The sequence below is a fragment of the Montipora capricornis genome, chromosome 5 (assembly GCF_036669925.1).
Source record: "Montipora capricornis isolate CH-2021 chromosome 5, ASM3666992v2, whole genome shotgun sequence".
Classification (NCBI taxonomy): domain Eukaryota; kingdom Metazoa; phylum Cnidaria; class Anthozoa; order Scleractinia; family Acroporidae; genus Montipora; species Montipora capricornis.
This window is the reverse complement of record NC_090887.1, coordinates 23,364,497-23,381,996: the sequence shown is the minus strand read 5'-3', so window position 1 is coordinate 23,381,996 and position 17,500 is coordinate 23,364,497. Positions and strand designations below refer to the sequence as shown.

Genomic DNA, 17,500 nt, shown 5'->3' with positions numbered 1-17,500 from the left:
CACGTTGATACGTCACGATGTATTTCGTTAAGGTTCCATGCCTGAATTGCTCGAGAACGGGTTTCCAGGTCACATTGAGCTTTGTCGGTGAGATTCGGTTCACAGGTTTGAGTTCAACCGGAGGCTGACTGGGTACTAGTGAACAAACACAACCCATGTTATCTCTATCTCTTACTTTTAAAACAACCAAACTCAATGCTTCGTGTCCAATAAATGTCTCGTCGATCATACATTATTTAAGTTAGAAAAAACAGAGAAACTTTGAAAAACTGTTAGGCTGATCAGTTTTCAAAAACCCCAATTGAAATCCATTTTCATCTTCAATTTTGCTTATCCTTACTTTCTTCTGCATTTGCTGCTTTATTCAAACCTTCCTTGAGTGATTTGGTGGTCAGTGGCCATCCCCCCCCACCCCCACCCCCTTCCCGTCGCTGAATTTGGCTTAATTTCGTAATACAGTCCCTTTAACACAACTCAAAGACAAGGTTGAATATCAAATTATTATTTGATTTTCTACTCTGCTCGTGATTTTTCTTCAACGCTGGGTTAGTCTGACGCAGGAGAGGAAATATTTAACGTCCCTTTCAATGTGTAATTGACGGATGCTTTTGAATCCGCAACTTTTTCTTTACGAATTCGCCTTCCCTCCACATCTATTCCCAGGCCCCATTCCAGTGAATCCTGGATGCGAATCCGCAACTTTTTGAAACCGCGATCCAGAATGAAAAGTTTTTGAATCCGCAAAGAGATTTTGAATCGTGTGGACGATCGAATCCGGATACTTTCAAATCCGATGACGTTACAAACTCAGGTCCAGTCTTTACCGTCTAAAGATTCAGCATGGCCACTGAACGAAATGCTATTGCTTCTCTTGTCGCCAACTCGCACGCCTGATGGCGCATGTTCTATTGACAATAGTAACAAAGGAGTCCTGCATACTAGGACTAATCCTGATTCGTGAGGGTGGGCATATTCGATTTGAATCGGGATACGAGTGGGCTTTTGCGTTTTTTGCTCGGTAAATTACAAGTAGTGGATTCATAATTATCCGGGTAGTATTACGTGTGGATGGGCAAATTCGATTTGAATCGGGATACGAGTGGGCGTGAACGTTTTTTAATCGGCAAAGAACAAGTTTTTGTAATAAAAACTAACGATAAAAAGTCACGACGTTTCGACCCCTCGGAGGTCATTTTCAAGTGAGAATAAAAGTTTTAAGAATTAGCATAAATATGTAAAAACTAGATAAAAATGCGGCGAGCGCCGAAATGTGATAAAAATATGTACAAAAGTGTAAAAAGTGCTAAAAATATATGGAGCAATGAACGGTAGCTAGAGAAAACAATAGACAAAAAACAAAAAATAAAAAAAATAATAATAATTACAAGAACTGTTCTAAACAAATAATTTGGCGCGGACAGAGTCACACTGTTTGTTTAGCGATGGTTTCAGTTCTTTTATAAAAAACATCTCAAAAACAAGACAATCAAACTTGTTCTGGCACTTTCTCAGAATTCTAAAACTCTTTGCGATGTTGTTAGGTTCCAATGCATGTTTCTCTCTCAGATGGTCGCCGATGGTTGCCCCTTTGTGCTCTTCAATGCGCTGGTGAAGGTGCCGGCAGGTATATCCGACATAACCTGCGTCGCACAGGTCACACTTGAATTGGTACACAACGCAGTGTTGGTTTACAAGGGGTGGCTTCTCTTCACGGACCCGGATCTCTTCTTTGATCTTTTTGCTCGTGTAGACAGGGGTAATATCCGCACTGATCTTACGGCTTAGGTCGGCAAGTTGTCTCCGTACGGCGTTCGCAGATTTTTGGTCCTTGAAGGGCAACACGACTCTGATTGGGTCCCCACGCTTCTCATCAACGTGGGTGCGTGATTCCTCGGAAACTTTTGAATCAACGAAAAGGCGGATGGTGGACTGCACATGATCTTCAGGATAACACAGACGGGAAAAGATCTCTTTGAGGCGCTCACATTCCTCGTGAAAGGCCTTCCATGTAGACGAGAGCTTAAACGCACGGTTAATCATGGTATTTCACTGGAAAACTTGAACCATTTACAGACTTCAAAAAAGTTGGTAAAATCTCTGTTAAATGTCCACATTTTCTTTGTAAATTACAATCTCTGTAAATTTGCACACTTACAGAGATTTTGTAACTCCATAAAAAGTCTGTAAAATTTAACACATTTTCGTCCTTACAATGACATAAAATGTGTACAAAATCTCAATAAAATCTATGTAATTTGAAGGAAAAATTTACAGAGATTTTATGCGATAAGTACAAAATGTCTGTAAAATCTCTTTACTTTCTCTGTAAAATTTACACGAGAAAAAATCTCTGTAAATCCATCCATATAAAATGTCAGTGTTATCTCTGTAAAAAGTGAGTGAGAAGAATGCATGAAATGTCTATAAAATGTCTACAAAAACCCTCAAAAAACTGGAGGGGAAAAGTATGTGAAATGTTTTTAAAATGTTGGTGTTTTAGTGCACAAAATCTTAGCAAAATGTTCACAATATCTTTGTAAATTAAGTATTTAAAACCTGACAGAAGGCAGGAAATGTCAATAAAATGTCTGTAAAACTGGAGGGGTAAAGTATGTGAAATGTTTTTAAAATGTTGGTGTTTTAGGGCACAAAATCCAAGCAAAATGTTTGCAATATCTCTGTAAATAATAGCATTTAAAACCTGACGTAAGCCAGGAAATGTTAATAAAAAGTGAAATGGATGAAAGGTTAGTCGATTTTACGTAGAAAAAAGAACAAGTTCTAGAGTTTGTGAATGCATAAATTTTTATTTCAAATCTAAAAATAATCATTTGTTTATATTACTTTCAATAGAATCTAAGTGTACAATAAAAATTCTTGCAATAAGTTCAATAAAATAATTCAATTAATAACATGAGTTACCATGGCAACTTTTTGTACCGTGCCAAAGTGGTGTCCACTTTCAAAAAAACCCACGTCCTATGAATGCGATTTGTCAACCATGATTTATAGCTGATGAAATGGTACAATGTATACTCGTTAAACTTGGGAATAATTCCACTTGTGTTTTGTACAAAATCAAATAATTTTTCTTGCCTTAAGGCTTATGAAATTATTTGATTTTGGACAAAGCGTGTGTGAAGTTATTCCCTAAATTCACTCATCACTATTTCATAACCCATACAAATTCATCAAAATAAGGAATAAAATATATGCAAGGGATTTCATTATTATTAAATAAGTATAAAAATCTGGCTTATGTTACCCCAATTACAAATATAGTTGATAGAACTGGGCGTGGCTTATCTGCGGGAAGATCTGAAAAAGCCTGCCTCTGGTGGCCAGTTTTCCATCTTTGCATCCAATTTTATGCCTAGTTGCATGTGTACTAAGCTACAAACGTTCTGCTCATATTCTTGTTGTAATGCAAAAAAATCTATGACAAAACTGTGTTTAAGAAATTCCTGTCAACAAATACCAGAAAAAGATCAATCATATACGTCCAAGTTGGTAAAAACGATGTTAATTACATTAAAGTGCTAAAATTACATTAAAGTATTTTCCGTTTCAATATTAGTGAATAGTGAGTTAACGTTTGACGAACAGTGGATGAACTTGACTTCTAAAGACTAGACTTTGGATTTCTTTTGTTTTCTGTCAAAAAACTTTTTTCCGTAAATTTCAGCTGGTAAGGTCTGGGTGCGGCTTACCTCCGCGTTTACAGTTCACCTGCCAGTTCAGTTGGGTAATACTAGCATACTAAAAAAAATTAACCAAATGGATTACCTGCATGGGTACACCTACTTTTCAAGTTACATCGAACTGTATGAGGTGTGCCACCCGCCAGTTCCGATGAAAAATACTACAAATTAGTATACTATGACAAATTAACTGTATGGTTAGACCGAATTTACAAGTTACATCGAACTGTATGAGGTGCGCCACCCGCCAGTTGCGATGAAAAATACTACAAATTAGTATACTATGACAAATTAACTGCATGGTTAGACCGAATTTACAAGTTACATCGAACTGTATGAGGTGCGCCACCCGCCAGTTCCGATGAAAAATACTACAAATTAGTATACTATGACAAATTAACTGCATGGTTAGACCGAATTTACAAGTTACATCGAACTGTATGAGGTGCGCCACCCGCCAGTTCTGATGAAAAATACTACAAATTAGTATACTATGACAAATTAACTGCATGGTTAGATGGAATTTACAAGTTACATCGAACTGTATGAGGTGTGCCACCTGCCAGTTCAGATGAAAATACTACAAATAATTATTAGTATACTATGACAAATGAACTGTATGGTTAGACCGAATTTACAAGTTACATCGAACTGTATGAGGTGTGCCACCCGCCAGTTCAGATGAAAAATACTACAAATTAGTATGCTATGACTAATTATCTTTAAATCATTGTTGCCACATGCAGATGTATTTATTAGAAAGGTATCACTTGTGTTTGATGTATTTGCCACTGAACGATGACGGACAATTTCCTCAGACCCAAGGGACAGTGAAACCTTTGTTGATTTTTGTCAAAAAACTTACAGTATAGGAACAGAGAAGTCAGTGATTGTTGCAGTGAATATTTCTCCCTTGTATTCACCCAGTTCAATGTGAGAGCATTCGACTCTTCCATAATTACCTGATGTCTGGAACAAATTTACTTGACCCAGCTAAAACAGTTTGACCTAATAATGTTCACAAGGTATATCCAAAATGGCAATGAAACCTCTACCCTCCCAAGTTTTGACACAAAGACATCAATTATTATTCACAATTGCATCACAATTTGCAATCAGCACTGTCTGTTTCTTGCATCTCAGGAAATTCCCTCCAATTAAATTTCAATGCTCAATTTCCTTCAGCACTGCATCTTGTGGTTGAAGTACATGAAGGCCCTGGAAAAGAGTCACACCAGTCAATCAATCAATTTATATAATTTCATAATATCATTTTCGAAGAATGTTGTAACAAATCACTTTGCCATTCATAAGCAATGTTCCTGTGTAGGTGAAACTGAATAATGAAGTTAAGAGCTAAAGGAACTATTGCAAGAAACTTGTATCTTACCATGATGAGCTTAGGCAGACAAAAAATATATGCAAATGAGCTTACGGTGATTTGAAATCACCCTTAGGCTAATCATGTAACTCAAGAACTCATTTCGCAAGTTTAGGTGTCGCAGATATCGCATCAGAGTCCGCCTCTGACATATTCAGTTACTTTTTTTTTACACCTTTTAAGTCACAACGGAGAAGCATAAATCCACAAAACGTCATTCAGGGAACGTTTTCCAGAGACTTTGCCCCATGTAGCTCGTGTGGCGTGCAGCAATTCTCGCGAGGATTTTAGAGTAATTCTTGCTCGCACAATTCTGCAACACTGTGGCAAATACGCATAACTCGTTTTTTGAGTTCAGTTATTTCCAATTTACGTATGCTTTGTATGTACAAAATTGGTTCTGCCTTCAGATAACAACAGTCCAAAACTGGACTGACTACCCAAGAGAGACAACTTATTAGCACAAAATAATAATTATTACAAAATTGGTTCTGCCTTCAGAGAACAACAGTCCAAAACTGCACCGACTACCAAAGAGAGCCAGAACTCATTAGTACAAAATAATAGTTATTACAAAATTGGTTCTGCCTTCAGATAACAACAGTCCAAAACTGGACTGACTACCCAAGAGAGACAGAACTCATTAGCACAAAATAATAATTATTACAAAATTGGTTCTGCCTTCAGATAACAACAGTCCAAACTGGACTGACTACCCAAGACGGACAGAACTCATTAGTACAAAATAATAATTATTACAAAATTGGTTCTGCCTTCAGATAACAACAGTCCAAACTGGACTGACTACCCAAGAGAGACAGAACTCATTAGCACAAAATAATAATTATTACAAAATTGGTTCTGCCTTCAGATAACAACAGTCCAAACTGGACTGACTACCCAAGAGAGACAGAACTCATTAGTACAAAATAATAATTATTACAAAATTGGTTCTGCCTTCAGATAACAACAGTCCAAACTGGACTGACTACCCAAGAGAGACAGAACTCATTAGCACAAAATAATTATTATTACAAAATTGGTTCTGCCTTCAGATAACAACAGTCCAAACTGGACTGACTACCCAAGAGAGACAGAACTCATTAGTACAAAATAATAGTTATTACAAAATTGGTTCTGCCTTCAGATAACAACAGTCCAAAACTGGACTGACTACCCAAGAGAGACAGAACTCATTAGCACAAAATAATAATTATTACAAAATTGGTTCTGCCTTCAGATAACAACAGTCCAAAACTGGACTGACTACCCAAGAGAGACAGAACTCATTAGCACAAAATAATAATTATTACAAAATTGGTTCTGCCTTCAGATAACAACAGTCCAAACTGGACTGACTACCCAACAGAGACATAAATCATTAGCACAAAATAATAGTTCTTACAAAATTGGTTCTGCCCTCAGATAACAACAGTCCAAACTGGACTGACTACCCTTGAGAGACAGAACTCATTAGTACAAAATAATAGTTCTTACAAAATTGGTTCTGCCTTCAGATAACAACAGTCCAAAACTGGACTGACTACCCAAGAGAGACAGAACTCATTAGCACAAAATAATAATTATTACAAAATTGGTTCTGCCTTCAGATAACAACAGTCCAAACTGGACTGACTACCCAAGAGAGACAGAACTCATTAGTACATTTAATAATTATTATTACAAAATTGGTTCTGCCTTCAGATAACAACAGTAAAAAATGGACTGACTACCCGAGAGAGACAGAACTCGTTAGGGTAAAATAAAAATGATTAAAAAGAGACTGGTTGTGCCTTTTGATAACAAAAGTCAAAAACAGACTATCACATACAAGAAATTATTTAAAATGCAATCTGTTTTGCAATAATAATTTAATATTATAGATACTTTTAAAGATTACATTGAAACTGAAATGTACTTCAGGTCTGGTATCCAGCTAGCAGCCTAAGGCTGTATTCTGTCTATTACATACATGTATATGTAGTCTGTTTCAGTCTGACCTCTACTCCTATGCTGAATTTCTCATTGGGCTAGCTCCAGGGCATTGAGGTACACAAGCAACCCCACCGTGACAAGGTATGGACTATGAGGTGGTTGCAAAGTACAAAATGATCAGAAAATAGTCTGGCATTACACAGAGTAAACTCCCAGGAGTCAATCGGTTTAGTAAAAATTTACAAACTAACAAACAAAACAAATGACAAATTATCCTAATGATCTTTTGCTTATTAGCTTGGCTCCACATAACAAGCTAAATTATGCTTCACAAATTATTATTATTATTATCATTATCATTATTAGGATATGTTGGTCAACTTAGTTTTCCATGCTCGACTGGTTATTTCATATCCAACAAGCCTGAATGCAATAATATTGTTTTATTGAAAATGTCCCCAACATAGAGAGAAATCTACTGACTTCATTGTGTAACTGTATATTTTCAGCTGACATGTACCCTTTCCATCATTTTGTAGAGCATGGAATATTAGCTCATATACCAGAATGGCAGGGCCAATGAAAACTTCTGAATTGTATTACACAATGATAAAATTTTTAATATTTATTATGTTTATAGACATCACAAAATTTACACAGTCTCACTTTGAAAGAGAGCACAAAACAATTTATCTCATTGGTCTCTGTGCAATGTACATGTACATGTATGTAGTGTTTCCATGGTACTTTTAAAAATACAAGAGTTTCCTTAAATAACAGTTACCTACCTTTTAGAAAAGTCCCATTCAAGCCCTTTTTAGCTGCCAAAGACCTAATACATTGCCCTGAAACAAAATATGGACATAATATTATAAAAACCCTACAAGGTCAGCTTCATGACTCGACATAATGGTTATGGTAGGAGCTGTGGAAATTTGCCCGGCTGGAATTCCTTGTTGACACCCTGGCTTACAAACTTCTATGGAAGCCTGTGACAACATTCCAAAGTGTCCACCTTACCAAAATGACCATTTTGTACATGTAATAAAATCAATAATAATTATTTATTGTTGAATTTTTCATACCTTTTTATTGATAATGTCTGAATTAGTGTTTGAAGGGTACAACTCAAAACAAATTTTGTATTTCACTCATAAATTTGCTCTTTTTTTGAGGGTGCCTGGGCATAAAGCACTCAAAGCACTACATTGTAGCTTGTGAGATTTCCCATATCCAATTAAAACAGTGGAGCAATCATGCCAAAAATTGTCTCAAAACAAAAGTTTTGAGATATAAAAATTCCTCAAGATGGCTCTTTGTGTATTGTTATGAATAGGCCATTTCCGAGTTCCTGTCTGCTTCCTCTTCAAAGCGAGTAAGTGCGAAGTCTTTGTGATGATAATTAGGTCTACTTTACATATGAATGAAAACTAATTTTCAGGAGAAAAACTTCGCACTCACATGTAGACTCGCTTTGAAGAGGAGGCAGACATGAACTCGGAAATGGCTTATTAGATTAACAACCCACTCCCTCCTGAGAGTGACACTTATAGATTTTACTTTGTCTAATGCCAGACGATTTTACTCGTCAATGGGGGCCTCTTCAGGGATGAATGGGTTAAGTACTCATCAAATAAAATTTGAGGTTTTGGTGGGAGAAATTGCAATATTAAGTGCATCACAATATGATTGGTATATTTAGGTTGCTAGCTCTACTACATAACAGTACATGTACAGGGTTCTCCCTAGTTTTCAGCGCAACAGGTATGGCACCTTTTCACACCAGTAAAGCAATTGGTTAATGTTGGAGGTTCTGCAAAGGATAAGCGACGTATTTGCAGGCGGTAATAAGTGCTCTTACAAGCAGTAAATTTTACCGGTAGCTTTATCAATGTTTCATGAAAAATGCTAGTAATGCAAATGCTTTTGAGTAGTCTACTATGGAATACCCCAGAATACAACTGAATTTTTTTTGTTAAGGCCCACATACATGTACATGCAAACAAGCAAGTGACAAGTAACAAGTGAGAAAGCTTGTATACCATGTCATAGGAAATAGTTACATATCACCCTGCACAAGCAATGTGGAATACAGCCGAATATATGCTGTGCAGTTATTGACTGATTGGTTAAATCTTTTTATTACTTGGTATAAAGGGCTTCACACTACTGAACATGTGACATTGTTTGCACAAGGAGCCAGAGCCGGCCAAATTTTTGCGCGGCCCATCAAAGAAATTTGAACGCAAGGTTAAATTCCTAGAATACTTTTTTTCACAGTCCTGGAATGAAGGTGTGAAAAAGCAACGTGATCCCAAACCACACGTCAATAATAATAAAACTGTAACTGTTCCTTAAGGTTGTTAAGATCGAGAGCACGTAGTACAGTATCACCCAGGAATAACAATGGTAACAGTAGCACCGACAGAGTTAATTCTTCATGTGTATTGTTCCATGTCTGTTTATATTATTTTCTCAACATCATGTCACACACCATGCAGTTACTTTAATGTTTAAGTCCTCATTTCACAACAAAAGTAAAGGCGATATTGCCAGGCTTGCGGATTCGTTTAATCTAACAGCAGTACCGCTAAGAGACAGGGCCTCTTGTCGTCACAATGAGGAGATATGAGCTTCCGCGTTTACTGGCTTGACGGCGCCGGAAAAAATTGCTTCAGTTGGGCAGCGTGCTGGCAGTCGTTGGGGAACGACAAGCACTGATCGGATCAAGAAGTCTTCTTAAATGCGAAGCGGGTGAGTGGTCGCGTAGAAGAGAATTTCAACTTACCGGTATATGGTGGCCCAATGTCTATTCGCAAGCAAAATACTGGACATTTGCGACAGAGATTCTTTCTCGGACACACTGCACTCGTGTAAATTAACTCATTCATGAGGATTTAGCGTAGTAACTTTTAGGTCTAGTGAAGAACTTATAAAAAAGGGCACTCGAATTCTCCTTCCCTCTTTCTCCTCTGATGAAAAGACAATAAAACATGTGCAATATATAGGATATGCACTTTAAACAATAAAAATTGTCAATGTCAAGTGTTTGTCGCTCTGTAAAGAATTCTCCATAGGGTAGACATTGAAAGCTATTTTGTTCACAAAATTTGTTTCATTCATAAAAGGAGTAATTTTCAATAATGTACAAGTACAAACATTACTGTGACTTTCTTTAACTGATCTTGTGTTGCCTGAAAATAAACCTATAATGGTACATGTATGATATGAAACACCAAAACCACCCATTGAATGAACGTCAGTATACATATAGATAGTTATAAACTGCATGGCAACGACAATGTCAGCAATTATTCGGTGCCCTTGAATTAAATTTGATTTTTGTCAGCCTTTTCAGGTGATCAGTTGTTTCTTTGTTGTACTTACATCCAGTGTAAGAAATATGGGAAACATAAAAATCCCAGTGAGTTAATAGATTGTATACCTCAGGTACATGTATATGCTACCCAAGAGGTTACTAAGTGAAATGGTGACACAGTGAGTTATGGATTGTATACCTCAGGTATATGCTACCCAAGAGGTTACAAAGTGAACTGGTGACACAGTGAGTTATGGATTGTATACCTCAGGTATATGCTACCCAAGAGGTTACAAAGTGAAATGGTGACACAGTGAGTTATGGATTGTATACCTCAGGTATATGCTACCCAAGAGGTTACAAAGTGAACTGGTGACACAGTGAGTTATGGATTGTATACCTCAGGTATATGCTACCCAAGAGGTTACAAAGTGAAATGGTGACACAGTGAGTTATGGATTGTATACCTCAGGTATATGCTACCCAAGAGGTTACAAAGTGAAATGGTGACACAGTGAGTTATGGATTGTATACCTCAGGTATATGCTACCCAAGAGGTTACAAAGTGAAATGGTGACACAGTGAGTTATTTGTTTTAAAACAACGGTAATATGCTACCCAGCAGTTTACAAATGGAAATGGTGAAACAGTTAGTTATGGATTGTATACCTCAGGTATATGCTACCCAAGAGGTTACAAAGTGAAATGGTGACACAGTGAGTTATGGATTGTATACCTCAGGTATATGCTACCCAAGAGGTTACAAAGTGAAATGGTGACACAGTGAGTTATGGATTGTATACCTCAGGTATATGCTACCCAAGAGGTTACAAAGTGAAATGGTGACACAGTGAGTTATGGATTGTATACCTCAGGTATATGCTACCGCAGAGGTTACAAAGAGACCTGGTGACACAGTGAGTTAATAGATTGTATACCTCAGGTATATGCTACCCAAGAGGTTACAAAGTGAAATGGTGACACAGTGAGTTATGGATTGTATACCTCAGGTATATGCTACCCAAGAGGTTACAAAGTGAAATGGTGACACAGTGAGTTATGGATTGTATACCTCAGGTATATGCTACCCAAGAGGTTACAAAGTGAAATGGTGACACAGTGAGTTATGGATTGTATACCTCAGGTATATGCTACCCAAGAGGTTACAAAGTGAAATGGTGACACAGTGAGTTATGGATTGTATACCTCAGGTATATGCTACCCAAGAGGTTACAAAGTGAAATGGTGACACAGTGAGTTATGGATTGTATACCTCAGGTATATGCTACCCAAGAGGTTACAAAGTGAAATGGTGACACAGTGAGTTATGGATTGTATACCTCAGGTATATGCTACCCAAGAGGTTACAAAGTGAAATGGTGACACAGTGAGTTATGGATTGTATACCTCAGGTATATGCTACCCAAGAGGTTACAAAGTGAAATGGTGACACAGTGAGTTATGGATTGTATACCTCAGGTATATGCTACCCAAGAGGTTACAAAGTGAAATGGTGACACAGTGAGTTATGGATTGTATACATCAGGTATATGCTACCCAAGAGGTTACAAAGTGAAATGGTGACACAGTGAGTTCATAGATTGTATACCTCAGGTATATGCTACCCAAGAGGTTACAAAGTGAAATGGTGACACAGTGAGTTATGGATTGTATACCTCAGGTATATGCTACCCAAGAGGTTACAAAGTGAAATGGTGACACAGTGAGTTATGGATTGTATACCTCAGGTATATGCTACCCAAGAGGTTACAAAGTGAAATGGTGACACAGTGAGTTATGGATTGTATACCTCAGGTATATGCTACCCAAGAGGTTACCAAGTGAAATGGTGACACAGTGAGTTATGGATTGTATACCTCAGGTATATGCTACCCAAGAGGTTACAAAGTGAAATGGTGACACAGTGAGTTATGGATTGTATACCTCAGGTATATGCTACCCAAGAGGTTACAAAGTGAAATGGTGACACAGTGAGTTATGGATTGTATACCTCAGGTATATGCTACCCAAGAGGTTACAAAGTGAAATGGTGACACAGTGAGTTATGGATTGTATACCTCAGGTATATGCTACCCAAGAGGTTACATAGTGAAATGGTGACACAGTGAGTTATGGATTGTATACCTCAGGTATATGCTACCCAAGAGGTTACAAAGTGACCTGGTGACACAGTGAGTTAATAGGATTGTATACCTCAGGTATATGCTACCCAAGAGGTTACAAAGTGAAATGGTGACACAGTGAGTTATGGATTGTATACCTCAGGTATATGCTACCCAAGAGGTTACAAAGTGAAATGGTGACACAGTGAGTTATGGATTGTATACCTCAGGTATATGCTACCCAAGAGGTTACAAAGTGAACTGGTGACACAGTGAGTTAATAGGATTGTATACCTCAGGTATATGCTACCCAAGAGGTTACAAAGTGAAATGGTGACACAGTGAGTTATGGATTGTATACCTCAGGTATATGCTACCCAAGAGGTTACAAAGTGAAATGGTGACACAGTGAGTTATGGATTGTATACCTCAGGTATATGCTACCCAAGAGGTTACAAAGTGAAATGGTGACACAGTGAGTTATGGATTGTATACCTCAGGTATATGCTACCCAAGAGGTTACAAAGTGAAATGGTGACACAGTGAGTTATGGATTGTATACCTCAGGTATATGCTACCCAAGAGGTTACAAAGTGAAATGGTGACACAGTGAGTTATGGATTGTATACCTCAGGTATATGCTACCCAAGAGGTTACAAAGTGAAATGGTGACACAGTGAGTTATGGATTGTATACCTCAGGTATATGCTACCCAAGAGGTTACAAAGTGAAATGGTGACACAGTGAGTTATGGATTGTATACCTCAGGTATATGCTACCCAAGAGGTTACAAAGTGAAATGGTGACACAGTGAGTTATGGATTGTATACCTCAGGTATATGCTACCCAAGAGGTTACAAAGTGACCTGGTGACACAGTGAGTTAATAGATTGTATACCTCAGGTATATGCTACCCAAGAGGTTACAAAGTGAAATGGTGACACAGTGAGTTATGGATTGTATACCTCAGGTATATGCTACCCAAGAGGTTACAAAGTGAAATGGTGACACAGTGAGTTATGGATTGTATACCTCAGGTATATGCTACCCAAGAGGTTACAAAGTGAAATGGTGACACAGTGAGTTAATAGGATTGTATACCTCAGGTATATGCTACCCAAGAGGTTACAAAGTGAACTGGTGACACAGTGAGTTCATAGATTGTATACATGTACCTCAGGTATACATGTATGCTACCCAAGAGGTTACAAAGTGAAATGGTGACACAGTGAGTTATGGATTGTATACCTCAGGTATATGCTACCCAAGAGGTTACAAAGTGAACTGGTGACACAGTGAGTTAATAGATTGTATACCTCAGGTATATGCTACCCAAGAGGTTACAAAGTGAAATGATGACACAGTGAGTTAATAGATTGTATACCTCAGGTATATGCTACCCAAGAGGTTACAAAGTAAAATGGTGTGACAGTGAGTTAAGGATTGTATACCTCAGGTATATGCTACACAATTAATTATTAATAGCATAGCTGTAAATTTAATTTTGTATACTCTTTCGCATCAACTTTTAGGCCATGCTTTAACTTGTTTTTTCTGTGTTTTCTGTGTTAGATCACTAAGAAGTAATTCCAGGTTTCACCTGAAAGGATTGTGATTGTGCAAAACCCAACTCCTCCCGCTCACCTCCCAAATACACAAGAATGTCAATTAAAATAGCTACAAGCTTCGTGTACTTACTCCTGTTCCACTTAATTTTGTCAGATTTATCATCATTTTCTGCCACCCTTCATCTGGGATTCTGGCCTCACAAGAACCCAGTCGGGAACTCAAAATTTGAGCAAATACTGTTGCAGCACATCTGGAACGATAACCTAGCGATCAAGTCCACAGAACCGCCTTATCTTGGACAATCAAAGAAATTAGATAATTTATATTTTGGTCACATTGATGGAAATAAGATTTGTCATCACGATACTTTATTTGGGTGGGATTGACGGAGGTATTGACAATTAATGGGAGGCCAAAGCGAGATAATCTCCCAGACGGTTTCTTCTAAAGTGTAACCGACCTTTCAGTGAAACCTAGTGTCAAAGGAGTAATCTTATTAAGCGCCCAGTCCAAAATTTAGCTTGCTCTGGCTCCTCTTGCATGAGAAACCAGTTAAGGTACATGTAGTTATACAGGTGACAAGGGAGTAACTACAGAATAACCGGCCACTATTGTGCTCTTGTAGTGGCATCGTTTGAAGAACAAGGCATCTGCAAGTGGCGAATAAGGGGCTGGGTATACAAAGATCCATATATTACATGTAATTCCTTATTCGTTATTATTGTTATTGCCTTAAATGGCCTTAATACAATATAAAGTGAAATTACTAAGGGAGTAGGTCTGCAAAAGTAATGACTGTGCTGAGGCCCTCCTTGGCGTTTTAGGAAACGAGGGAAGATGGCTATTTTGAACTGGGGAACAGAGGAAAAATGACAAAATGTCTTAGGAACAAGGCGACATAAATAATTTTAGGGAGAAAAAAGCTGGGTAATAATAATAATAATAATTTTATTAATTTCTATTGCGCAATTATCAATATAAATTTTCAATTGCCTGGGTACAAGTTTGAAAGTAAATTGGGCGGGGAACAAGGGAACAAAACTTTAAAATTTTAAGCCATTTAAACTTAAGGACGTTCGCGCGAAAATTGTTCAACATTGATTTTTTTCTGAAACTTTTACCACTGTAAGATGATGAGTTAGTTATGTCAGAAATGTAAAAAAAATGGGGGGTCACCGACTTCGTTTTGGAGAGAACATGCCCGGAAAAACACCCAAAATGTGACAAAATCGGGCTTCGTTAGCGAATAAGGCCAGTGTCTGTAAACCCAAATATATTGCAATTAAATCTTTGAAGTGAAATCTTCTCTGCCAAATATTGTTTAAGTGGACTTATTAAGTGAATTTAGTCAACTGGTGAGGTTCCTTAAAGATCAAGTTCGCATTTAGGGACCACAGTTTCACGCGCCTTGCAGCCGCAAGATGGCAGGATTTGATGTCCCGTGAGCAAAAATCTTGAAATTTTTTTAACTTCCCACATTGATTTTTTGTTCATTTTTGGACAACGTGGAGATGATTGTAAATAAAATCCGTTTCTGGAAAGAAAAATAGGGGTCACCGAACGTCCAAGACCGTTAAATCCAGGCAAAGCTATAGCAATGGCCTTTTGCCCTATCAGTTCTCATTTTTATTACTTAGCGCGCGCGCTCGTGTATGACGTGGCGTGTGCATTTGCGTGCGTAGTAAGGATGCGCAGAAACAATTGGCGCGAACGTCCTTAAATCAGGTTTGTAAGTAAGATGACGACTTACCGATAACTCCTCCGGCAGTCTTTTGCTTTTCGGATCTTTTGAATCTTCCCGCCCATTCGCTAAATGTAACTGTTCAGCCAGGCCACCCTTTGTTCCAAACGTTCGTGGAACTCCCTTTACGTTTTGAAGAAGGTCTCTATTTTTGCCATGAAGTCTTCACCGATTAACCCTTTCGGAGACTGTCTAAGGAACACAGCGGTCAAATGAGTGCGCATGCGTAGGGTTTAAGCACTTCCGGTGACACCGCGGCAAAATGATTGCGCATCATCCGCTTCTAACAAATTTGATTCATTTGATTCCAGATATTTGAGCTCTTTGTTTTTGAGTTTAATCGTCGGTGAAGGAAAAGTTCTATTGGACCTTTTGATGATCAAGATCTCACGCTCAACATGGACTCGACAGAAAAACTAAACAGTAGTTCCGAGGTGTTTCCAACGAGAAAGTCAAAAGAGGTAAGCTTATTTTAGGCATGAAATATATTTATTTGTTTCGATTTGTTTATGTCGTTTCCATGGAAGTTATCTTTGCCAAACCATGTTTGCTCGTGTTTCGGTCACACCGTTGAAGACCTAAAAGTTGTAAATTTTAAACTGATAACATTTTTCGTTTACTGTTTTTCGCCTGAGGGCAATTCCTCTAAAAACGCGGAGGGTTTTGACACAACAGAAGTTTTAACCTCTGACATGTGATACGAGAGCCATGGATTTTTCTGTGACCTGGTTCTCCACAGCAAGAGCAATGGTTTGTATGGTAGATGGTGATGCTCTTTCCTTCCAGCACTGTGTTGCTTTGCAGGACACACTAGGTTGTGGTATGATTAAATTTAATTGATCTCTAGATTTCTGTTGATTTCATTGTCCCAGTCATCTGACCTGAAGAAATCTTGTGGAAAGTGTTGATATCTGGCTGGCTGTCATTTTGACTGTCATTACTTTCAAGATGTGAGCAACTGTTTTTACCTGCATTGTTAGACAAAACCTCTTATTAAGGGAGTCAGTTAAGTTGTTTAGTTTTGTTGTAAAGGGATCTTTACAAATAGGGCACAGATTTCCATGTTTTTTTTCAAGTATCTTAAGTGACATCTGTGCATGAAAATGACCAAGAAATAATAATATTATTGTTTTACTTTGATCAGTTTCCTGTTGTTTCTTAAACATGTCATTTATTCTTATTCCAGTGCTTAAGTCTAAAACTCTTCCTGGTGTGTGTGTGCTGATCTGGTCAAACCATGCATGGCAAGCAACATTCCAGATTGTTTTCAGAGATTGTGATGAGGATTTCAGCATTGAATATTTTATTGGTTTTGTGATGAAAAAAGCCAGGGTTGTTATTTATCTCTCATTTTTTCCTGCATGAGATCCTGCATGATGACAACAGTATTACTGCAAATTAAACTTCACAGATGTGAGCATGTCAGTAATTAATACAAGATGGTTTCCAAACAGCTCTTCAAAATTGTCTAGAAAAGGGATGATAATTATTTACTTGCCACACCTTCTAAGTCAATGTTTGAACAAGCAAATGTAATTTGGTTTTTTAATTCAAGTAAACTGTCTTACTTTCATTAATACAGCTGTATGTTATTCTAGTCTTTCTCTTGCTGAGCATGGGTTTGGATATTAACTTCTGAGAATGCTCCTACTTGTAATAGTCTTAATAATGAATATACCGTACTTACAACAATAAAATTAGAGAGATATTTGAGTTACTGTATATTGTGTT

At 37.6% G+C, this 17,500-nt stretch overlaps 1 protein-coding gene and 1 long non-coding RNA gene across 7 annotated transcripts in view; one reads left to right on the top strand and one right to left on the bottom strand.

Moving 5' to 3' along the window:
* The window catches only part of LOC138049968 (protein sidekick-2-like), a 155,658-nt gene that overhangs the window by 14,165 nt on the left and 123,993 nt on the right, over positions 1-17,500 (bottom strand). For all 4 annotated transcript variants that reach the window (XM_068896454.1, XM_068896456.1, XM_068896453.1 and 1 more), the window contains one exon: positions 1-135. This exon is cut by the window's left edge and continues 168 nt beyond it. In XM_068896454.1, coding sequence (XP_068752555.1) covers positions 1-135 — 135 coding nt within the window. The remainder of the gene's footprint in view (positions 136-17,500) is intronic.
* LOC138048882 (uncharacterized) overlaps positions 16,091-17,500 on the top strand; it is a 1,537-nt gene continuing 127 nt past the window's right edge. Inside the window, exons 1-4 of one of the 3 annotated variants that reach the window (XR_011132236.1) lie at positions 16,091-16,230; positions 16,405-16,519; positions 16,642-16,719; positions 16,956-17,500. The exon at positions 16,956-17,500 is cut by the window's right edge and continues 127 nt beyond it. This is a non-coding gene — a long non-coding RNA (uncharacterized lncRNA). Of the gene's footprint in view, positions 16,231-16,404; positions 16,520-16,616; positions 16,720-16,955 lie in introns of all 3 variants that reach the window. The other 2 variants (XR_011132234.1, XR_011132235.1) reach the window with 2 other exon arrangements.